This window comes from Camelus dromedarius, chromosome 21 (assembly GCF_036321535.1).
Source record: "Camelus dromedarius isolate mCamDro1 chromosome 21, mCamDro1.pat, whole genome shotgun sequence".
Lineage (NCBI taxonomy): Eukaryota > Metazoa > Chordata > Mammalia > Artiodactyla > Camelidae > Camelus > Camelus dromedarius.
In genome coordinates, this window is record NC_087456.1 from 13,875,279 (window position 1) to 13,897,139 (window position 21,861).

General features: G+C 43.5%; 1 protein-coding gene across 2 annotated transcripts in view; it reads left to right on the top strand.

Annotated features, from left to right (window-relative positions):
• The first annotated feature begins 12,951 nt into the window (after positions 1 to 12,951).
• SMYD2 (SET and MYND domain containing 2) overlaps positions 12,952 to 21,861 on the top strand; it is a 51,502-nt gene continuing 42,592 nt past the window's right edge. Inside the window, exon 1 of one of the 2 annotated variants that reach the window (XM_064477185.1) lies at positions 12,952 to 13,279. In XM_064477185.1, coding sequence (XP_064333255.1) covers positions 13,107 to 13,279 — 173 coding nt within the window. In that variant the 5' untranslated portion in view covers positions 12,952 to 13,106. The remainder of the gene's footprint in view (positions 13,280 to 21,861) is intronic. The other variant, XM_064477186.1, reaches the window with a different exon arrangement.

The window sequence follows — 21,861 nt, forward strand, 5'->3', positions numbered from 1 at the left end:
CTTATTATTGTTTGTGCAGTAAACATGTCTTATTTAGTCAGAAAAAACACTAATGCAATTTCAGTATTTAAACAATGAATAACCATAAGCAGCATTGAGCAGAATTACACAGCACTTGGTGTAAAATTGCAAGTAATAAACCAACCTTTTAGAAAGCTTTCCCAAGCCAAATCCTTTCATCACAAGATTATTTTTAAATTGTCTATCTTGCTAATAGCAGCAGTAACAAAATTAGTGGTGAAACGTAGACATTAGAATCTAACTACTTCTTTGCCTGCCAGTTCTCAGCCATTACTTGGATTTCTGAAGAACAACTTGAACTTCATTGAGCATCTTGGGAGAAGACTGCACCTGGGGCCAGGATTGGCTTGGCTCTTTTATTGTTAACTATCCCGGCCATGAACAGGCTATGGAACAACTTTAGCCTCAATTTCCTCAACTCTAGAATAAAGTTTATGGGCTAGATGAAATGTAGGATCTGTTGAGCCGAAGTTTGATAATCTCATCTGTCTCATCTTAGCAGTAATGAGTTGTTTGGAAGTAAATAAATACTGGGAATGCTGTGCAATGATTTAAAATATTTTTTCTATTCTCTTCATGGATGGCAAACATTATAATAAATAATCAAATAAATATATATATTTTTTCTATCAGTGTCATGCACTGTATCAAAAATCTTATAAATTTGTAAGTACTTTACCCAGCCATTCTACTTTTAGGATTTACCCTAATGAATTATTCAAGAAGGTATATAAAGATTTAACGTCACAAAGATGTTCATTTCAACATTACTATAGGGAAAAAAAGGACATCAACAGTATCCAACAAGAACTAGTTAAATAGATAACTGGACATTATCGAATATCACAATAGGAAGTCATTGAAATGATGCAGAAAATCTTTGTCATGGAAAGAGATTTACAACCTAATTGAAGTTGAAAAGGCTATAAAGCAGCATTTACAATATGATGCCATATTTGTTGTAAAATATTTATATATTCATAGAGTAAGGCATGGAAGTATCTCCAACAAAAATTCTACCTGGCAATCACTGGATTTATGTGTTTTCTAAACCTTATAAAGTTAATACACATTGCTTATAGAGTAATACAATCAGTGGACTTAGACATTTTTCCCAGTGTGTTTCCCTTAGCACTCTGGGTAACACAAATAAATAATTTATGGTAAAAAAAAAATTCCATAAAACTGTATCAGTAAATGCTTGCTTAAAATGGTCATGTTAATAACACCATCATCAAAGATAACTAATCCCTTTTCCAAAACAATAAAATTGTGATAAGGACAGAAATGAATGTTTTAAGTGTTTTTAAAGAAATGATAGTTTCAGTTGCACATGGCCTTATATTTCTTGATCCACAGTTGTCTGTACATTAAATTAAATGGCGCAGAAGAGCACCAGTGTCCATGACCATGAACTAAAGGAAATCAAGGCATTGTGATTCGGAGTATTTAGCACAAGGTTATTTGAAGACTCACCATTCTGCACTAAGGAATAATTCCAAGTAGTCTCTATAATGACACCATAAAGTGCTTCATGACTTTCATGGCTCTGAATTTCAGAAAATAGTACAATTTATTTAAAAGGTGATGGGAACCCAGAAAGAAGACTGACAATTTTTATTTTGCCTAGCATATTCTAAAGAATTCCATTTACATCACTCCATCACTTAAAAAGAAAAGATTTTTTAAAACTTAAAAAGGTCCTAATCTCAGATTTTTTTAAAAGTCCTTTGAGAAAAGTCACTTTAGCTTTATAAATAGAAGCAGCACATTATTCGTGTCTGTCTCATTTTGCTGCAGACAGGCAAAACCTGTAGCAGGCACTAACGCTGCTTTTTGAGTCAAGTTATCTAGTAAAGAGATAGGTCCTTGCAAAAAATAAATAAATAAATAACACCCCAGGACAAGCAAACAGTATGTATATTTAGGCGACTGTTCAGAAAGTTTTTGAGAAACAATTCAGAGAATTTAAGAAAGTGAAACATGTTAAAACATTATCTAGGTCAGGCAAGGACATTTTTTAATTTTTTTGGTTGAAGTTTATTTAAATAATGAAACAGTGAAACTAAAATGAACATAATCTCTTTCTTTGCCTGTTTCCCAGACATCAATCATGTGTGGTCTTAACAAGTTTTGTCATATTTGCATAACACCTCTGCTATTATTTATTTGCTATTTTTCCTTTCAGTCTCTCTCCTAGGCAGCAACACCTATGAAATCAGAGGCTTGATGAGCTTGCGTACACATTTAACCGATCTGCTGTCTAAATAGCGCCTGTTTGTCCCCACAAACACTCTCCTAACTTCCTCCTCTCACTGAGGAGCAGCGCGCTCAGTAATGAGCTTTCTACAACATATGTGTTCATGATCTTGCTTGAAGAGGGTGGCAGAGCAGTTGATGGACTGGAAAAACAAGAGCAGCCCAGGAGATTCTGTTCATGGCCAGGCTGTCCACTTAAATGTCTGTAAGATACATGTGTCATTTCAAAGATGCTGGAAGGTACCTGTCCCTCCTGTTACCCACTTCAACATTTTTATTGGTCTTACAGGGCTCTCTACCTTGTATTATCCATTCATCCAACAGATACTTACTGAGCACCCACCCTGGGTCGAGCTGTGTCCGGGCAACAGCAGCAGACAGAACAGACAACATTTCTTACCCTCATGAGGCTAACACTCTAGTAGATTTCTGAAACTAAATATACTTCGTGTTTCTTCTTTTAGATTCTAAACCCCTGGAGGACAAGATCTGGGTCTAATTTAACTTTGACCCCTCCATAGCACACAGGAGGGGGTTTTGCACTGTCAAATCAGGAAATGATCGAATGTTGAAAGGGTGCGTAGCCCTCCGGCTTTTTTATCCTTTGACCCCGAGAGCCACACTTACTCATCATTTTCCTTTTTCCCAGTTAATCTGTCATTTTTTTAGTTTTCAATTTCTCTGATTTCAATTTACAAAATCTTGATGAGAAAAGACAGAGAGGTGGCTTGTGGTGAAGGAAAACTAGCAAGCGATACAAGCAAAACATGAAAATTTCATCTATTGCATTCAAAGTGCTGTATTTCACAAATACAAGTCAGTGAAATAAATGCCTGAATGTTTAAATTCTCATAAATAGTACCCTTTAGAATATATATTCAGATAGAAAAAATTTTGACCTCTGTGCACTTTCCAAAATCATTCAAAAATGTACTGGGGCCTTAAATTTGCTCTATTTATTTATTTTTTAAAATAATTTTTTAATTGAAGTATAGTTGGTTTACAATGTTGTGTTAATTTCTGATATACAGCATAGTGATTCAGCTATACATATATATATATTCCTTTTCATATTCCTTTTCATTATAGGCTATTACAAGGTATTGAATATAGTCCCCTGTGCTGTACAGTATGACCTTGTTGTTTATCTGTTGTATAAATAGTAGTTAGTATCTGCAAATCCCAAACTCCCAACTTATCCCTCCACCCTCTACCACTTCCCCCCTCCACTGGTAACCATAAGGTTGTTTTCTATGTCTGTGAGTCTGTTTCTGGTTTGTAAATAAGTTCATTTGTCTCATTTTTTAAAGATTCTACATATAAATGAGATCATATAGTATTTTTCTTTCTCTTTCTGGCTTACTTCACTTAGTATGACGATCTCCAGGTATTCATGTTGCTGCAAATGGCATTATTTTATTCTCTTTGATGGCTGAGTTGTATTGAATTTGCTGTATTTAAAAATACTGTTGTATAAATTCATTTTTACCAAGCAAAGTCACAAAGCTGCTTTTTCCAGCTTGAGAAATTTATATTTACCTTAGATTTTCATGATTTCCCAAATAAACATTTAATGTTACTTATTTTTAACCCTTAATAGGAAAGAAAAGTGAGCCAAAGATTTTTTTCCCAAGGTATTTCAAAGGTTCGCAGTTGAGCTGATGACAGTCATTTTTGTATGGATTCTTCTTCAAGAATTCAATTCACAGCTATTGAGTTTTTTTTAATTGAAGTATAGTCAATTTACAATGTTGTGCTAATTTCTGGTGCACAGCATAGTGATTCAGTTATACATGTATATATTCCTTTTCATGTTCTTTTTCGCTATAGGCTATTACAAGTTATCGAATATAGTTCCCTGAGCTACACAGTAGGTCCTTGTTTGTCTATGCATCTATTGATCTTTTCCACTTGTATTTTTCTTCCCTCTTATAAAATAAACTATACTGATATATTCTAATTCTGTATAAAGATTAAACCTATAAAGTAGGTAGGCTTGGACTTTAAGGCTTAAATATCATGTTGTATCTCTTCTTTTTGTGGATTTCTTCTGCCCTCACATTAATCAGTGGGGACTTTACAGGGAGCACGAAACCCTGAAAATCTGGCTCCAGGTGAGTTGCTCAAGGTCATGGGCCTTCAGTAACAAAGTCAAATTCTGTACCCAGCCCCCCTCCTCCAGCCACTAGTGACACTGTCTCCCTCCAAATAAGAAAGTTGTTAACAGTACCCAGCGAACTGTGCAAAACCTCTAAACCTTGTTACCTTAAGTACTTTTTATTTTAATGGTGAAAAAAAGGTAGCAAGACTTTGCAGAGATCAAGAAAGCTTACAAATCTAGATCAGGACCAACTGTGTTAGTAACGGGTCTTTTCTGCCTTTTAATTCAATGTTTAGCATCTAGTGAGAATTATTATATTGCCTGCATCATGAGGACAAACTTGGCTTAACCTTTTTCTGTTTCTTTCTTTGTCTCTTCAGATACAGGAGAACACGGTTGGTAGCTTGAGAGTTGATCAGTCTGACTCTCAAATAGTTATTTATGTAATTTTCTCTGGCTTTCTTTCTCCTCCCATGGATATAAATAGTTTCTTCTTCTGGGGTAACTCTGCCTCTTAGAGAAAATGCTGCACTGCAGCATTAGGACTGTAAATTACACATTAGGAGAGCTCTGCTGTGCTCCAGCCTGGAAACAGAGGTTTATTTCTGTTCGAGTCTACACATTGGCTTGCCAGTGAGACAGCAGAGCATTATGTGGGTGCCTCTGGCTGGCTGGATTGGTAAGCAGTCCAAGCCAACACGTAGAAGGGTTTCAGGTACTCAGAAAACAATTTGAGAATCTAACACATAACAAGTATTGAGACTACAAATAAATATGATATACAGTGTGTTCCTTTAAAGACCCTTTCACATACATGGGGTTAGATATAAAATTGTTGCTTATATGCCGAGAAGGTACACATAGACAAGACTTACCGGAGGGAATGGAAATCATTATGGGCAGAAGTGTTTGGACAAGGCTTCTCAGAATAGCTGGTACCCAAGCTAGTCTGACAGTTAGAGGTAGGGTTTTTAAAGCCAGAGAGAAGAGCTTGTCCTTGGTGAGATACCCAATAAAGAGCAACTGAAGTTCTTCAACAGAAAGTTTTATTATTAAAGCAGTTACTTGAAGACAATGTGTTTGACAGCAGTCACTAAGGTACACAGAGTAGGGAGAGACCAGAGAGATGGAGCTCATGTATAAATGCACATGTTTCAGGAACTGGAACAATTTTCACTATGAGCCTTCATATTCCCTGGCTGGTAGAAATGTCAGGTCAGCTTCCTGGGTTGTCCCTAGTGTTTGGGTGGCACTGTGATGCTAAGGCATGACGTGTTTGGCAGGAAGCAGAACCCCTGGTCCTTGCTCATCAGTCCAGTCTCTGCTGGGCTGTCCCTTGTTCTCATCCCCAGTGGCTTCTTGGACGGCTCACTTGTCTACTTTAGGGCCCCTTTTGGGTGCATGAAAACCTACTCTTTTGCTTCCCGTGGGAGACCTCTGGGAGGTCTAGTCATTTCTCCTATGCATCCTTTCCTAGGACACTGCTAATTCTGGGGTCTCCAGGAGACGAGGACATAGGTAATCTCTGCTCTCAATCCTCTCAGACCTGTGGAGGTTTTTGTTGAGTTATTCGGCTCCTCAAGGGTTCAGCCTGGAAGGAAACTAAGGTGTATTCTCCTTTCTCAGATAAATACCCCAGCTTCCTTCTGGCTTTCCTTCCAACTCCCCCTCTTACCCGAGTCCTGATGGGTCTTTCCTGGGCAGAAGGAGGCCTTGCTCCTGCATCATCGTGGATTTGCTATGACTGCAGCCCTGAGGCTCCCGAGATCCTAGGCTCCTGAAGCCCAAGGGTCTCCCCACTCATGCTCTGCGATATTATTTCTTCTCTGGGTCACTGCCACTGACTGAAGAGGAGGTCGCGGGAGGGGTTGAGAGGGGAATGTAGAGCTGTGTGTGGTCTTCGGCTGTCACAAAATACTACTGCTATGGTAATAATCCAGAAATGAAACCAGCAGGGCCAAGTGGCCTACGGACAGAAATGGAGTGAGATGGACAAGAAATACAGGGAAGGAAGATATAACAGGATCTTGTTTGTGGAATGCTCACAGGACATAAGTGAACTTGGATGGGATTGGGCAGAACTGATGTCAGCTGCCCCCGGACCGATTTTTCCATGGCTCACATTTCCCTTTCATTTCTCCCTTCATGCACAATGTTTCTTTCTTTCTTTATTTTTTTCCTAGCAAAGCAAACGTTATTGTGGCCCTGAGGTTGGGACTCTTCCCTCCAGCTCTTGCTGAAACGGAGAGTTGGGGTGAGGGGCTCTTGTGTGCCCCCAACATGGCCATCACATTCAGACCCAGCACGGTGGTCTTGTGGCCCTCCCTCCTCTCTGCAGCCGGGCCGCTCCTGGCTCCTGGTTTCTTGGATCCTGGCTTTTTAGGTCTCAGTGTGGTTTTGGCCTTTCCCACAGGGCTCCTGTCTTTAAGACTGTATCTCACTGCCTCCTCTTCTTTTTCCACTTTTTTTTCCTTGGCAATGCTTGTCTGCTTCCCGGGGCGCCGGCCTCTTTATTTGATTGGCAGAGGTCTCCTTCCCTGGGGACACATCGGTATCCTCAATCTCTGCATCATCTTACTCCTCCTCCTCCTCCTCCTCCAACTCTTCCTCCTTTTCTTCCTCCTTCTCCCAGGGCAGGTCTGAAGTGTCATAGCCTTCCTGGCCACTGAGCCAGCCTGGAGCTGGAAGGTGACTGGAGGGGAAAGCGCCAATCCGCCAGGTGGACGTGGGGAGGACGGAGGTCCGAAGCACAGGGTGACAGGCTCCCCGCCCTGTCGGCCCGACTTGCCGGGGGCAGGATCTCCAGAAGAGGCTATCAGTTGCCCTGGACTCCTTTATTTCTCTGTCTGTCCTCACCCGCCTATAATTTATCCTATATCGAGCCATGAAAATGACCTTTCTGAAGCAACAACTGGATCGTGTCAGCCAAATTTCTCCTCTGGCTCCATCGTGCCACACAGTGCATCTTAATCCTGTGCACACAACCCGATAGAACCCTTCCCACGGGGCCACTCCTGCTGGTCCAGCTTCACCCAAGATCTCTCACCGAGGCCTGTGGCTTGGGCCAAACAGGAGGGCAGTGCGATGCAATGGTCCAGAGCACGGACTCATTTCACGTAGCTTGCTTTGAGCCCTCGCCCCACTGTTCACTTGGACAAGTTATTTGTGGTGATTCAGTGTCTTCACCTATAAAATGTTGTTAGGAGCATTAGGTGAGGAGATATATATACACATATATGTAAATATATAATTGAAATATAGTCAGTTTACAATGTGTCAATTTCTGGTATGCAGCATAATGTTTCAGTCATACATACACATACATATATTCCTTTTCATATTTTTTTTATTACAGGTTACTACAAGATACTGAATATAGTTCCCTGTGCTAGACAGAAGAAACTCGTTGTTTATCTGTTTTATACATGGTAGTTAGTATCTGCAAATCTCGAACTCCCAATTTATCCCTTCCTACCCTCTTACTCTCCAGTAACCATAAGTTTGTTCTCTATGTCTGTGAGTATGTTTCTGTTTTGTAAGTTCATTTATGCCTTTTTTTATTTTTTTGACTCCACATATCAGTGGTATCATATATTTTTCTTTCTCTTTCTGGCTTACTTCACTTAGAATAATGATCTCCAGGTCCACCCATGTTGATGTAAATGGCATTATTTTATTCTTTTTTATGGCTGAGTAGTATTCCATTATATAAATATACCACATCTTCTTTATCTAGTTATATGTCGATGGACATTCAGGTTGTTTCCATGTCTTAGCTATTGTAAACAGTGCTGCAAAAAGTGTACCTGGTATGTGGTAAAAGCTATGCCAGTGTTTGTTAAATAAAAGAAAAATATTTTCCTGGATTGCCAGGTTTCCTCCTATCCCAGTGAATTTACACCTTCAGGTTCTTAATCCCATTTAGGGGGCCCTTCTTTCATTTGGTCAATCTTTAGTCTTCCTTCTAGAAGGAACTAAAATGTCAGGTCCTCTGAAGCCTTTCTACTACACTTTGTTCATCCCCCTCTTAAAACTTATATTATGTTACAATTTGTCTTAATTTCCTACGGCTGCTGTGACAAATTACTGCAATCTGGGGGACTTAAAACAACAGAAATTTATTCTCATTGTTCTGGAGGCTAGAAGTCTGAAATCAGTATCAAAGGGCTGAAATCAAGCTGTGAGCAGGGCCACACTCCTTCCAGAGTCTGTGGGGGGAAATCTGTTCCTTGCCTCTTCCAGCTTCTGGTGGCTGCTCCACATTCCCGGGTCTGTGGTCACCCCTCCAATCTCTGTGTCTGTCTGGAGATGTGTGCGGACTCCTGTGATTGCACTGAGGGCCCACCTGGATAATAAAGGCTAATCACACCTTTCAAGATCCTCAATTTAACACATCTGTAAGACTCTGTTAAATCACTAAAAGTAACATTGACGGGTTTCAGGGATTTGAGGCTAATATCTTTGGGTGCCATTACTCAGCTATTGCATAACTGTTTGCATGTGTGTTGGTCTTTTCACCTTTGGGTGCCAGTGTCTATCACAGGGTAAGCACAGAATGTGTAATCAAATAAATGAAATACATATAGAGGTATAGCAACAGAGGCTAGGAGTCCTCTGTCCATCTTCATTGGTATTCCTTCTTTGCTGAGGCTTTATTTCCCCAGGCCAGAGCTGTTTCTTTCTTGTGCTAATCTGTGGTTGGAAGGACCTTTTACTTATGAATCAGATCAACATCTAGGTTAGGGAAATTTAAGCAAAGGGGGCCTTCAGCCTCGCATGGCTTCTTCTGAGCTGCGATGAAGAAAAGTAACCAAAACCCTCTGTTCAAACCCCATGTCTTCTGAGCCATGGGGTGGAAGGCAGTGGAAGAGGTGGAGGGGCCCTGGCAGCTGGAAGGTGACTTTCACGGAATGTGAGAATGCGGGGTGACAGACTGACAAGCACGAGCTGCATCAAGGGTGCTGTCATCGGTCGGCTTGGGCTGGTGCGCTGCCATTTCTTGGCAGTGTATTTTAAACATAGTTTTCTTCGTAATTTAAGCTCCTAAATTCATGGCTGTTGCTTAGTGGACCGTTTCTCCACCTCGAGCCACTTGAGTTCAGTGCAGGCATTTTTCTGAAATGAGGCTGTTTCTTTTCCAGTGTTCCTAAATCACAGTCCCCTTCACCAGGACAATAAGCCTGCTCCAGCCACCACTCCCCTGGAAAGACGACCCAGCAGTTAGACTATTGTTTTGCTCAGCTTTTGGAAACCTTTCTTAATGAAAGAGGGGAAACTTACTTGCAATGAAAAAGTAAACAAGTAGACGACTTTGCATGGTTAATCCTTGAAACAGTCAATTGTTTACTGTTTAGAATTGCTTATCTATGTCTACGTCCATCTGTACATCTTTGTGCTGGTTAGAGCCCCCAGAAATCAGAAAGTTAAAAAACAAATTTCTCCAAGATTTGTCTAGGTAGGTGTTTATTCAGAAACTTTTGAGGTTTGAGAAAATTCTTTCATTAACATGTAATATCCATCTGTAATAAGACAGGATGGTCAGAATCAATCTAGGCATTGTGACAGGCTTAAAGCTCATTTAACATAGTCTGGCATCTGCCGGAGGCTTTTTTGGTCAGAGTAGTTCCTATAGGTTATTCAACGAGAGCTACTTGCCTCCTAAAATAACCTAGAACAACACTTTCCCTCTAGCCCTGCTCTAGTCACCCTTGCATACAGGTCATACTTCTTACCAGTGGAACTTTGCACATGCTGTTCCCTCTGCTTAGAATGCTTGTCCCCCACTTTAAAAATTGGGGGTGGGAGTAATTAAGTTTATTTATTTATTTATTTATTTATTGTTAATGGCGGTTTTAGGGATTGGACCCAGGACCTCGTGCATGCTAAGCATGCACTCTACTACTAAGCTATACCGTCCCCGCCTCCCCCTTCTCTTAAGTTCTACTGATCCTTTGGATCTTCGTTCAGGCATGACTCTCTCTGAAAAGCATTGCCAGACCTGGTCATATCCCTTAAGCACTAAGCACTGCCCTAGCACTTGAGACTGTTGACAGTTTGTGTTTATTTACGTGATTATCTGATTAATGTCAGCTTCCTCTGCCAGACTGTACAAGGCTCTGTGAGGACGGGATAAGTCAGGTTTCTTTTTTCTCTTTCTTTCTTTTTGGTGTGTGTGTTACTGTTATATCACCAGCCTTTATCACTGTTGTTGGAACATAGTGATGGAATAAGTATTTAAAAGTTGAATGACTTATGTCATGGACTCTCACACTAGCTCTGTCACTGGCTTATTCGGGAAGTTATTTAGCTTCATAGGTCCTCACTTCCCTCATTAGCAAAAATGCCTCTTCAATTCCCCAAATTCTAGGATATTTATGGTTTCTGTCTTAAGCCTACAAGATTGACCAGCCTAAAGCCAGAAAGCCAGCCCTGTTACCCGCCTGCCGTATATCTCCACACGTGGAGAAGCCATATGCCAAGCAAGAAATTGGAACTGCCCTCGACATGTTTACCTTTTTCCCTAATGCCAATACCCTGATTCCAGCTTTCCTCAACTCTTATTTAAAAGACTGCAAATTGTGCTCCCTTCACTGGTGGTCCTATGCCTAGTCCTCTCCCCTTCCAGTCTATCTGCAAAGCTGCCAGCAGAACTGTCTAAAACAGGGGAATGATCGTGGCTCCCCTCTGCTTACACACCTCCAGCAACTCCCACACCACCTCTGGGACAAAACTCACCTCTTGAGACGATGCCCTTCCACTGCTCCTGCCCTCTCCCTGAGGACTCATGCTCCGCTCAGAACTCCTTACGCAGCTGCAACTACACACTGCTATTTCTTTCATGTAATTCTCGCAGCCCAGAAAACTATTTCCCCTTCCTGCACTTGCAAAGTCCCTTTCATCTTTTAGGCTCCACTCAAATGTTACTGGAACGTGTCACCTGCCTTGACCAAATTCTCATTCCCCAGGCTGTTTCTCACTTACCGCCTGTGTTCCCGCAGAACACTTTGTACAAGCCACCATAATAACACTTATCTCAGAGAGCTGTCTATATTTGCAGAAGGATGTTTGGGCTAAGAGCACAGGCCTCAAATTCAGACTGGTGGGAGGCTGAAACCAAATTCTGCAATTCAGTGGTGTAGCCCTGGAAATGATTCTTTCTGAATCTTAGTTTCCTAGTTTTGGAAATGGGAGCCATAACTCCTAACTCATTGGGCAGTTGGAATTACAGATTAAATGGGATAATGTGTTTATGGAGCTTAGCACAATGCCTGGCCCATAATATTCAGTAACTAATGGTAATTATTATTGCATTGTGAATGTGCGAATGCAAAGACCCAGGCCTAGTATGTCCATCTTTCTATCCCAGTGACTGGCCATAGTGGGAGCTCAGTGAATGCTTCTTAAAATGAGAGTATCCACGATGTATTTTTCTTTACTGGAAGTCTAGAGAGGCTTATTCATTTTAGGAATTTTATTGAAGTGTCAAAAATTCTACTAATCTCATGACATACTCCAAATCACATTCACATTTCCCTTGCTGAACTAGTCCTGAGCTTACACATGCAACATATTTTGAGATCAAACTTGAGTTTTAAGTATTAGTGTTTTCTGCTCAGTTCTCTCTCCACACTTTCAGCCCTTAATGCGTGCACATCAATTTCAGCCTTTACACAATCCTATGTGGATCAGGTTATCCTTTCTCATACGAAAAACTCCAGTTGCATGTAAGTGTATAGGACTTATGTGCTAAGCACTGTTCTATGAGCTTTACATGTTTAAATCGTCCATGTGACTCATAACCTAATTGACTTTTCTAAGATGACAGAGTGGTCAAACCGATTAGAACCACCGTAAATTCTAGCCGTGTGTTCTGGCTACAGCACAGCGTTGACTCCAACAAGTCTTAAGATCCTGGACGGCAAGGTTACCTCCCGCCTCCTCCGCAGCCTCCTTCGCACCGTCGCTCCCTGTATGCAGAGGCTCTCAGCGAGCATTTCCTTTTCCGTCCACGTAATTAACTTCCACTGAAGGAGCAGGGGGGAGAGTAGGTTCGCAATGAATACTTGAAACACTCCCTAGAAGGTTTAAAGCCTCCCAGGGGTTAAAAACCTTTAACCCTGGGGACGCACCCTTTAACCGGCAGCACATCAAACTTTCCTACAGCGGTTTCTCTTCGGTGTTCCCGGAAGACTCCTTGACAAGAGCATAGGAAGACAAGGCTGAGAAACATCTTGGCCCCCTGCTTCGATTAACTAAGAGCGGGCGGGCCATCCTACCGCCCGGCCTGGGGGAGGCGTCGGATACCTGGCCCCCTGGGCAACCCCATCCCGCCCACCGGAAAGCGGGCAGCGTCCCGCGCTCTCCGTGGAGACACCCGCGGAGGCGCAGACGCCTCCCGCCCTCCTTCCAGGAGCCGCCTGGGCTGCAGCTCCCGGCGGCGGCCACACCGGAAGCGGCCCCGGGCGCGTGCGGGGCAGCCGCGCAGGGTCCCGCGCGCGGGGCGGGGCCGCCGGGTCTTACCCCGCCTCCCGGGGGCGCGCGAGGGCCAGGCGGGGCCGCCGTCCCTTCCGGGGAGCGGTGGCCGCCGCCGCCTCCGCGTCCGCCGGGCGGCTCCCCACCCCGCCCCCCGCGGCTCTGGGTGACGCTTCTCCAATAACAGCTCGCGGGGAGCCGGCGCTCCGGGCTCCGCCAGCCCGGCCCGCTCTGCGCCAGCCCCGCCGCCAGCATGAGGGCCGAGGGCGACGGCGCTCTGGAGCGCTTCTGCAGCCCGGGCAAGGGCCGGGGGCTGCAGGCCCTGCAGCCCTTCCAGGTGGGGGACTTGCTCTTCTCCTGCCCGGCCTACGCCTACGTGCTCACGGTCAATGAGCGGGGCAACCACTGCGAGTTCTGCTTCGCCAGGTAGGGCGGCGGGCGGGAGCCGGGGGCGCCGCGGGGGCGGGCGGGCGAGCGGACCGCGGCGGGAGGAAGTGCGCGCGGCGCGCGGGGTCCTAGCGCCTGGAGCTGGGGGTGGGGTGGGGTGGCGGGGCAGGCGGCGCCTTTGAACCCCAGGCATGGCTATGCCACGTGCGTTAGGAAAGACGAGCCAAGTTCCCTCTGCACGCCCATCGCCCGCACGTTTTCCGAGTTGCCCCAGCAGGATGTGCGATGTGCAAACCAGTGAGGGCGGGGTTCTGCCCTCAAACGCGGGCTCGGAGCCAGGCTCGCTCCCAGCACGGGCGCTGCCCACGAGGTGCGTTGCCAGCGGGGCCCCAGGTTCGCGCAGTCAGAGCCGGTCACCTTTAACTTGTGCTTCCTGCGGTGTGTTCTGTGCCCCACAGCCTGGCTCTGCCGCAGACTTGCCGTTTCCTCCAGGGAACTTAATGACACCTAATATTTCATGTAAAGTACGTGGCTCCTCCACTTTCTTCTTACTGTCTGCACTTGGTATTTGGAGAGAAGCCAGAGGGATTCTGAGGGGCTGCCCAGGTGGGACGTATCTAGCCCTGATTTGGAATTGGAAAAATATGGTTGCTGGGGGATGAGGCAAAACGTATGGTTGCAACTGGTATTTAATTGTAGCATATCACGTATAGATGTCTGTGTTCGTATATATGCATTTGTATTGCATACATCAACGCGTAATTAAATCTTCAAGCCTTATGACAGCTTCAGACCTGAAAGGCACATTTGAAATCATCGATACAACCCTCTTTCCATTTTACAGGCGAGGAAACTAATGCACAGAGAGAAAGTGTGACTGTGAATATATATTCATACCTGTAGTTAGAAAATGAAATCTGGTGCCTTAAGTTATGCCCATTTCTTGCCTTGTTAAGTGCTCAGTAAAATTACTGAGGCAGGAAGTATGGCATTGGAGTTAAGTTGTACACGGCCTTCCAGGACTCTGCTTTACTTTCTTTGAACCTCAGTTTCTTCATCATTGAAATGGAGATACCTGGGCTAGATTAAGCCCACCTGAGGTACTGCAGGTACCTTTTGAGTATGAGTCTCAAGCCCAACATATGCTGAAGGACTCAATCTCCGAGATGTGTTCGTCTTATTCCACGATAAGACAGAGCAAAAGAAGAGACAAAAGCTAAATACTATAGTAATCTTGCCCAGACTCCCTGCCAGAGCTGCCTTCCGCTTGGGGGGACCTGGAAAGAAACTAGACACAGAATCATGCCGTGGGCAGCTTAAGGGCTGTATGTGATGTGGCTCTTTGAATTGGTGAGCCAAGAGCTAAAGGGTCATGGCACCACTTTGCGACGTTTGAGTGAAGTGAGCATTGGGTTTTCCCAAAGTTAAAAAGGCTGCTGTGTCTGGTCCCTTGATCTTCTGAGCCTTGCTGTGGCTCAGAGTCTGAAGCAGTGTGGGTGTCTGGAGTGGCGGGAGCAAAGCAAGGTCACCCAGCACTGAAGGGACCTCCCTCCATCAGGGATCCTGGTGATTGCTGGCGTTCCTTGCGTGGGAGAAGACTGCGGTACCAGGCACATAGTAGGTACTCAGGTAATAGTTATCAGCCCACTTCTCCAGTGAATTAAAGATCAAATCCATCTGGATTCGGAGTGGAGAAGCAGAGCTGAGAGATGCTTCTCTTTCGCTATGATCCTCCTAACCGCATTACTACTGCCTCCGCCTTCCCGACATTAGCACAGAACAAGAATATACCATCAGATGCAACTTCACACAGCGCCCTGCCTTAGTGGCGAAGTTTGCCTTTGTTTTTGCTGTTTCTAAATGACACTGATTAGTGTCACTAACTGTTGCCTTAGACCCCTCACCAGGGCTGCCCCCTATATTGAGATGGGACCTCCCTCTACTTTTCCCTGTTTGGCTTAGGTGAACTTCTGTTTGTTTGTTTTTTATTGAAGTATAGTTGATTTACGATGTTGTTAGTTTCAGGTATACAGCAAAGTGCTTCTATTGTGCATATATATGTATCTACACTACAGTTTCTTCTCTCTCCCCAAGGACTCATTGGAAATCAACTAAAATAATACACAAGAAATAATAACACTATGATACCTGTGAAATTAGAAATACCTTTGTACTCTATGATTTCTGTTAAGACCAATTAGTTTAGAAGTAGTGGTAAGATCACAGATTTAGCAACATCTCCTCTGTCAACTGTTTGTATATGACCAAGGGGAGATTAATGTGTCTGACTGTACTAGAGGAACACATGTAGGTTCTCATGGTTTCCCCAGCGGGTAGGAGCAGAATTCTCAAATGCTGCAGCATACAGCAAAACCTACAACTTCCCCTCCCCCTCATAAAAAGAAAACTACTCCTTATTGTTTCTTGTGACAGAAGTTTAAATAATACTGCTTAAAGATAAATGAGCCACTAGAGATTTTCCCTGTCACATTGTATCAAGGTTTGCCTTATTTTGAAGTAAAATAAGTGTTTTTTTTCAGGAATAAGTGTATTCTGTAATTTGAAAAATAACGGGAAGTCTTAGATCACAGCAGCGTGGGATGCATACTGCCAGAGCAATTCAGACAAAGATTTGTTTCTGGGAGTTTTATATTTGTATCACATTTTCTCAGTTCGGTGGGTGACACTTGGGGAGATATATATCTTGCCTCAGCTGCTAGAAGGCAGCTCCTAAGAATATAAATGTCTTCTAGTTGGGAGCTGTCTTTGAGACCTCTCAGATGTATTTCATGTACACACAGCACACACACACCCCTCCCTTGGCCATTGGCCAACTTTTTGTGGCACTTTTTTTTTTTTAAATTGTATCTCACTTGGTATTTGACGTATCTCAACACTTGGTATTGTCTCAGAAAGGGCAAAGTCTGTAACCCTGTGTTCCATCTGAATATTCATTGTGTGTGCAGTTCCTCAGGTGGGCAGATCTTTTATTGATCTTTTGTTCTCTTGGCTCATGGGTCACTTAAGAGCAGGAATGTTGTCTTTCTTGTTAGTTTGTTCAGGGTATGGGGGCAAAGTAGGAAGGCTCACTTGGCCTCCTTGGAAGAGGGCTGTTGGAACTTGGTTTCAGGGAATTTATATTCTGTCTGGCTCACTCGGTGTGGTTGATTTAAATATTACAATGTTTGCATGAGCAGAACACTGTGATTGAGACGTTCTGTTTCAGCAGTTATGAAGATGTAATGTCCTCCAGACTTTTTCTGTAGCAGTGTTCGTCACTTTCCTAGTGTGTTACCAGTCGGAGGTAATCTTGAGTTGATCTTAGTCAGTTTAAGAGCCCTGACTCTTGATGCTGGGCGTAAGTTTCTCTGAAACAGCTCTGGCCTGGCCTGACTGCCAGGGCTGCTCTCGGAAGAGGGTGATGTCAGCAGGGCTGCTGTGACTCTGCGTATTCCAAGAATATTCTGAGAAGTGGAGAGGCTCTAAGGAGAGAAATGGCTTCAGAGAACTCAAATTATCTTGCTTTCTGAGTGGAAAATTGGACACAAGCTTTAATAAAGGATTCTCTCCATCTTTTTACATGGATTTTTGAGGAAATGAGTAGGAAGATGAAAATATACACACAATAGATTTCCTTTAAAAAATTACATTAAAGAACATGAAGTTCAGCCATCCTTATATTTGATAATGAGATACTGTGTTGCCACTTTCAACATTTCAATACTTCAACCTTTTCATTCTTTTAGGGACTGCAGAGGAGGGACTTTGGTGCCAGAATGACTTGGTTTGAATTCTGGCTTCCTCCTCTCCCGATGGTTTGTCTCGAGCCAAATTATTAACCTCTCCGAACTCTCAGGTTCCTTTATCTGTAAAGTGTGCACATTAACACCCCCTTGCTGAGCTCATCCTGAGATAGTGAAGGTCAAGTGCTCAGCACCGCCCTAACTCTTAGGGAGCTGTCAGATTTGGCCTGGTGTCTCCCTGGTACATACTTGTTTTTGAAGAGCTCCGTTGGCTAAATGTTAAAAAGTGTGGTAAAATATTCTGATTTCAGGGACCTTTTTTATGGTGGTGGGGTCGGGTGGGGGAGGAGTGGGAGGGAAATAATGGAACTTGTTGGCCAGTGGAGTCACCATTCAGATGAGCATGTTGACCCAGAGTTAAAAGCAGCAGTTCTCAATCTTGGGGACCCCAGCATCATGGGTATCTGGGATCAGTTTTCAGTATGTTTCAAAACCTGATAGAAACGATGTTGGTGAACCTACACAGGTAAAGCTTTTTTTTTTTTTTTTTAAGTGCCTTTTCTAGCTTTGAAGTGTTTAGATAACTTTAACATTCTTTCACCCTGGGATTAAACAAATGTTTGAAAAGAGAAATGGAGGAAAACAGAATATTCCACCTAGCAAAGATACCGTGGCTCCTCTGCCCTTTGGTTTTAGTGTGATTCTTTCCGCTGTGGCATCGAGCAGTTCTGTAAGACTTCCGATGTGCCAAGTGCCTGAACGCACACATTTTTCATATCTGGGAAGCATAATTTCTTTTAGAGCTGATTGGGGCTCAGTGACCAAGCTGCAACGGATTTGAGATGAAAGAGGAAGAAAAGCAGCAGGATATCCTGAAGTGAAATTCAAACCCTGGGGAGTGAAAACCACCATCTAACAGCTTTCCCTCCCAGGAGCAATTGCACAAAATCCTCGCAATCAAAAAAAATTTGAAGGGCCCATATAAAATGACATTCCTTCAAGTCATGGTGCTCTCGGCAGCTCACAGAGCGTTTCCAGATACATTCTTATTTTTTGATCTTGATTTTTGGCTTGTGTAGAGAGGACCTCAGCCCATTTAAGTAGGAAGAAACTGAGTATTGGACAGGTCAAGTCATTTTGTTGAGTTTCGCATTTTTGGGGTCAGGTATTTATTGAGTGCCTTCTAAGGGCCAGCCTCTGTGCCCTTCATGGAGGGAACCACGTCTTTTCTGAGTGTAGTTTTCCTTCCCTGCCCCTTTTGACCTGAATCACTGGTGTGGTTCACACCTGGACATGGGGCTTAATTCTCTGAGTCCTCCTCGAGAGAATGTGATTTTTATCACCTGTTTTCTTTTACTATCCCCTCCCCCAATAGATAATTTAACAGATTAATGCATTGTTTCTGAAAGTTCAACAAATGAATTGATTCAGCTGTCTGGGATCTATATCTTATGTTGCTATGGGTTCAGAGATGTTTATATAACATGGTGAAATGTAAAAAGAATACAAGGCTTGGGTCCTTTTGTGCGTTCGAAATATTTTTAAATATGTTTGGACTAAGATGCATTTTCCACCTTGGTCTTTACAGCTACATTTAAAGAGTTTGTTTCTGTTCCCTCTGGTAGGGCAGCATGAGAGTATGACCCCCCCCACACACACACCTTTTTTTTTTCTCAGACATGCCCATTCTTCAGAACTCTGTACAAAGTTAAATAGGGGTGGTTTACAAATACAATTTAGGGGGTCCCTGGATAGTATTCCTGTAGGACAAGCAGATCGTACACTATCTGTTCAAAGATTCTTTAAAAACTGCTTAGAAATGTCTTAAATTTCTTCAGGAAGGTTGAGGGCTCACGGCTGTGGTTCAGCAGCAGCTGGTCTTCAGGAGAACTCAGAATGGGTGAGAACCCGGGACAGAGAAGTCGTCTGTGATGGAGTGAGATAGAGAATTGCAGAGAAAGTTTCTTCTTGATTTTGGTGTTTGAGACTTACTTCTTTGGCCAGAGGTTGACATCCCCTTTCTTATTCTTGTCAATATAAAGAAAACACAAATAATTATAATTTTATGCCACTTTATTTCTGTTTCCCAAGGAGGCAGTGATTAATTATAAATACCCCTGATATAATTGGAGCCATCAGTAGCTAAAGTCATTGCACCGTGCACACACACACACACCCTGTTTTTTGGATGTCTGATGTAGAGTGAAGTAATCATATTTTTCCCTTCAAGGTATACTTTTATCTGATCAGTGCAAGGACAGTTTGAAAAGAAACTGGTCAGCCTAGTGGCTAGGTGGCTTCTGGAGCATTCTTCTTCCCCCGGAGAGCGGCTAGTTCTGGGACCAGAGGGCTCTGTCCCCTCTCGAGGGATTTGATTTGCATTCTCAGCCTCTTTCCATCACCATCGCTTTCCCACTGGCATCCCCGACCCTCACATCTCTGGACTTCTAGCACATCTCTGGTAGTTTAGGGGTGCAGTCCTCCAGCAGGGAATAGACTGAAGTAACTGCCTTTTCAGGGGCTGAACCCGTGACCTTGGCCTCATTAGCACGGGCGCTCTAACCAGTCACAAAGCCACACACCTCACTCTGTGTAACTTCTGCTGACTCTGTTCCTACCACCCTCGGAGGCCTCCTTTTCAATTGCAAAGGCGTTCACACCAACACAATAGAACAGAAGGAAATCAGATCTCTTCAAGACTTCTCTGAAGGACAGAGAGATGCAATGCAGCAGAAAAATAATACCCCAAAGTCTTGAGCGTTCAGGAAACAACTTATCTTTCTAGTTCATGCATTTGCTGAGCATCCAGCTGTGTGTCTCAGATTTTTCTTCAATCAGAAATGTAAAGATAGCCTGGAAGTCCTCGTGCCAATTTATTAATGTAAAATCTGGTGACAAAGTGGAAGGTTTCAGATGACCGAGTGGAAATATTGCATGTAGATTACTAAAATGGATTGGGTTAGCTTTTTAAAGGAGGAGTAGCTCTGAGAATCGGCAAGTGCTTATCTTTGGCAAGTGGATAGTCCCTCGAAGGCAGGCTGGATGCTTGCTGTGATCGGTGAGATGCCAGTGTGTATCAGCAAGTGCGCTGTGATGCACACGGTGGGTCAGTGCCCAGGGGATCTGGAGTCACCGCGGAGGAGAGAAAAAATAAGGCCGACTCCCTGAGAAGCGAATTTCACACCAGGGCCGGGAGTCATGGTCGCAGCCTAGGGGAGGGAGGTGGAGAGGAAATCTGGCTGACCAACAAGACACTGTTTTTTATCCAAGCCAAATGAAAAATCTCAAGGATTTTGTGTCCTGGCACTTGAAGAGAGCTATGTCGCCATCTGCGACTTAATGAAAAGATCTCAGACAGGATCTTTTCAGTCTGTGAGCACCAGGAAAGACTCGTCAGGGCAGGTGGGTCCTGGCCTCGTATTTTGTTGATTTTTCTCACCTGGTGATGTTTGTACAGGAAACCCTTACCCATATGCCACCTGAGAAATCTTTTACCTGTCAGTTACACAAGTCAGTAGCCAAGTGACAATTGCTATTCACAGCGAAAGCTTCACATGTTCTTCAAACCTCAGTAGTTAAGAGGTATTTAATTATGAGCAGATGGTAGCCTCCCTGAGAGCAGGGATTCTGTTTTTAACGTATTCAGCAGATATTAAATTGATGGAGCGCTTGCCGGGTTCTGAGTCCCTAGGGAAACCGCTGTGCAGAAAAGGAACAAAAATCCCACCCTCCACGGGGCTTATATTCTAGTAGGTTTTATTCATCTTTGTTTTACCCACTGTTGGCTGGGGTAAAAAAAAGCACAACATGAGAGCTGCACGTTAAGTTTTATTAGTGGCAAGATGAGGACTGTAGCCTGGGAGACAGCATCTCAGATACTCTGAGGAACTGCTTCGAAGAGGCGGGGGTGGGGGGAAGTCAGTGTACGTGTGATTTCGGTGAAGGGGGACAAGTGCAATCAAGCACACGTTTTGTTAGAAGGTTGTTGCTAGTCACGAGGGGCAGAAGTCTCTATTAGTGATCTTAGTGCTTTTCTAGATAATGAAAAGGTACAAGAAGCTGGGCTGATAAAATCCTCTGAAAGTATGCAACTACCTGAAGGCCAGTTTTTCCCAGAGCACAGAGTGCCTCGTTCCCCATCTCCACCCTGAACACCTTTCAGGGTGTGTTGAAGGTCAACGAGTACAGTGGCTCATGACTTCAACCTTGCAGAGGCAGATGGCAAGCGACAGTTTTTAGTTGACACCGTAGTACCTTGAACTTTGTCATTTCAGCAGATTTTTTTGTTGAAGGCAGTAAGGTTTTGGGTTGAGCATTTTCTTTTTCTTTTATTTCTTTGAGAAACTGATAATCCACGTGTGACATAAAGAAAACTGTTGATTGAGAAATTTAGTCACACACCCTCGTCCATGACTTACACTAAACTCAGGAAGAACTTTGATCAGATAATACTTAGGTCAAGGACATGGTAACATCCCTACGTTGTGTTAAAACAGCAGCACTTTGCCGTGTTGGTTCGATTATACCAAATATGCCACGTTGACAAGGGATGTTGAGGGTAGGGGAGTATATATGTGTGGGTGGGGAGGGCCATGTGTGAACTCTCTGCATTTTCTGCTCACTTCTGCTGTGAACCTGAAACTGCTCTAAAAGAATAAAGTCTGTTAAAAAGAAAAAAAGTAGCAGCACTTTGGGTAGACATTTTTTGAAAGTTAATAAAATTTAGTCTGTTCGTGCACATGAGTAAATATTTCTAAATATCACTTTAAAAAAAAAAATCTTAAAAGCTTTCAGGCTCACAAAGAGTAGAGATTTTGAAAATCTGCTTATTTCACTCAGTATTTAATTGATTTCAGCTCATATTCAGGCCTTCCAAGA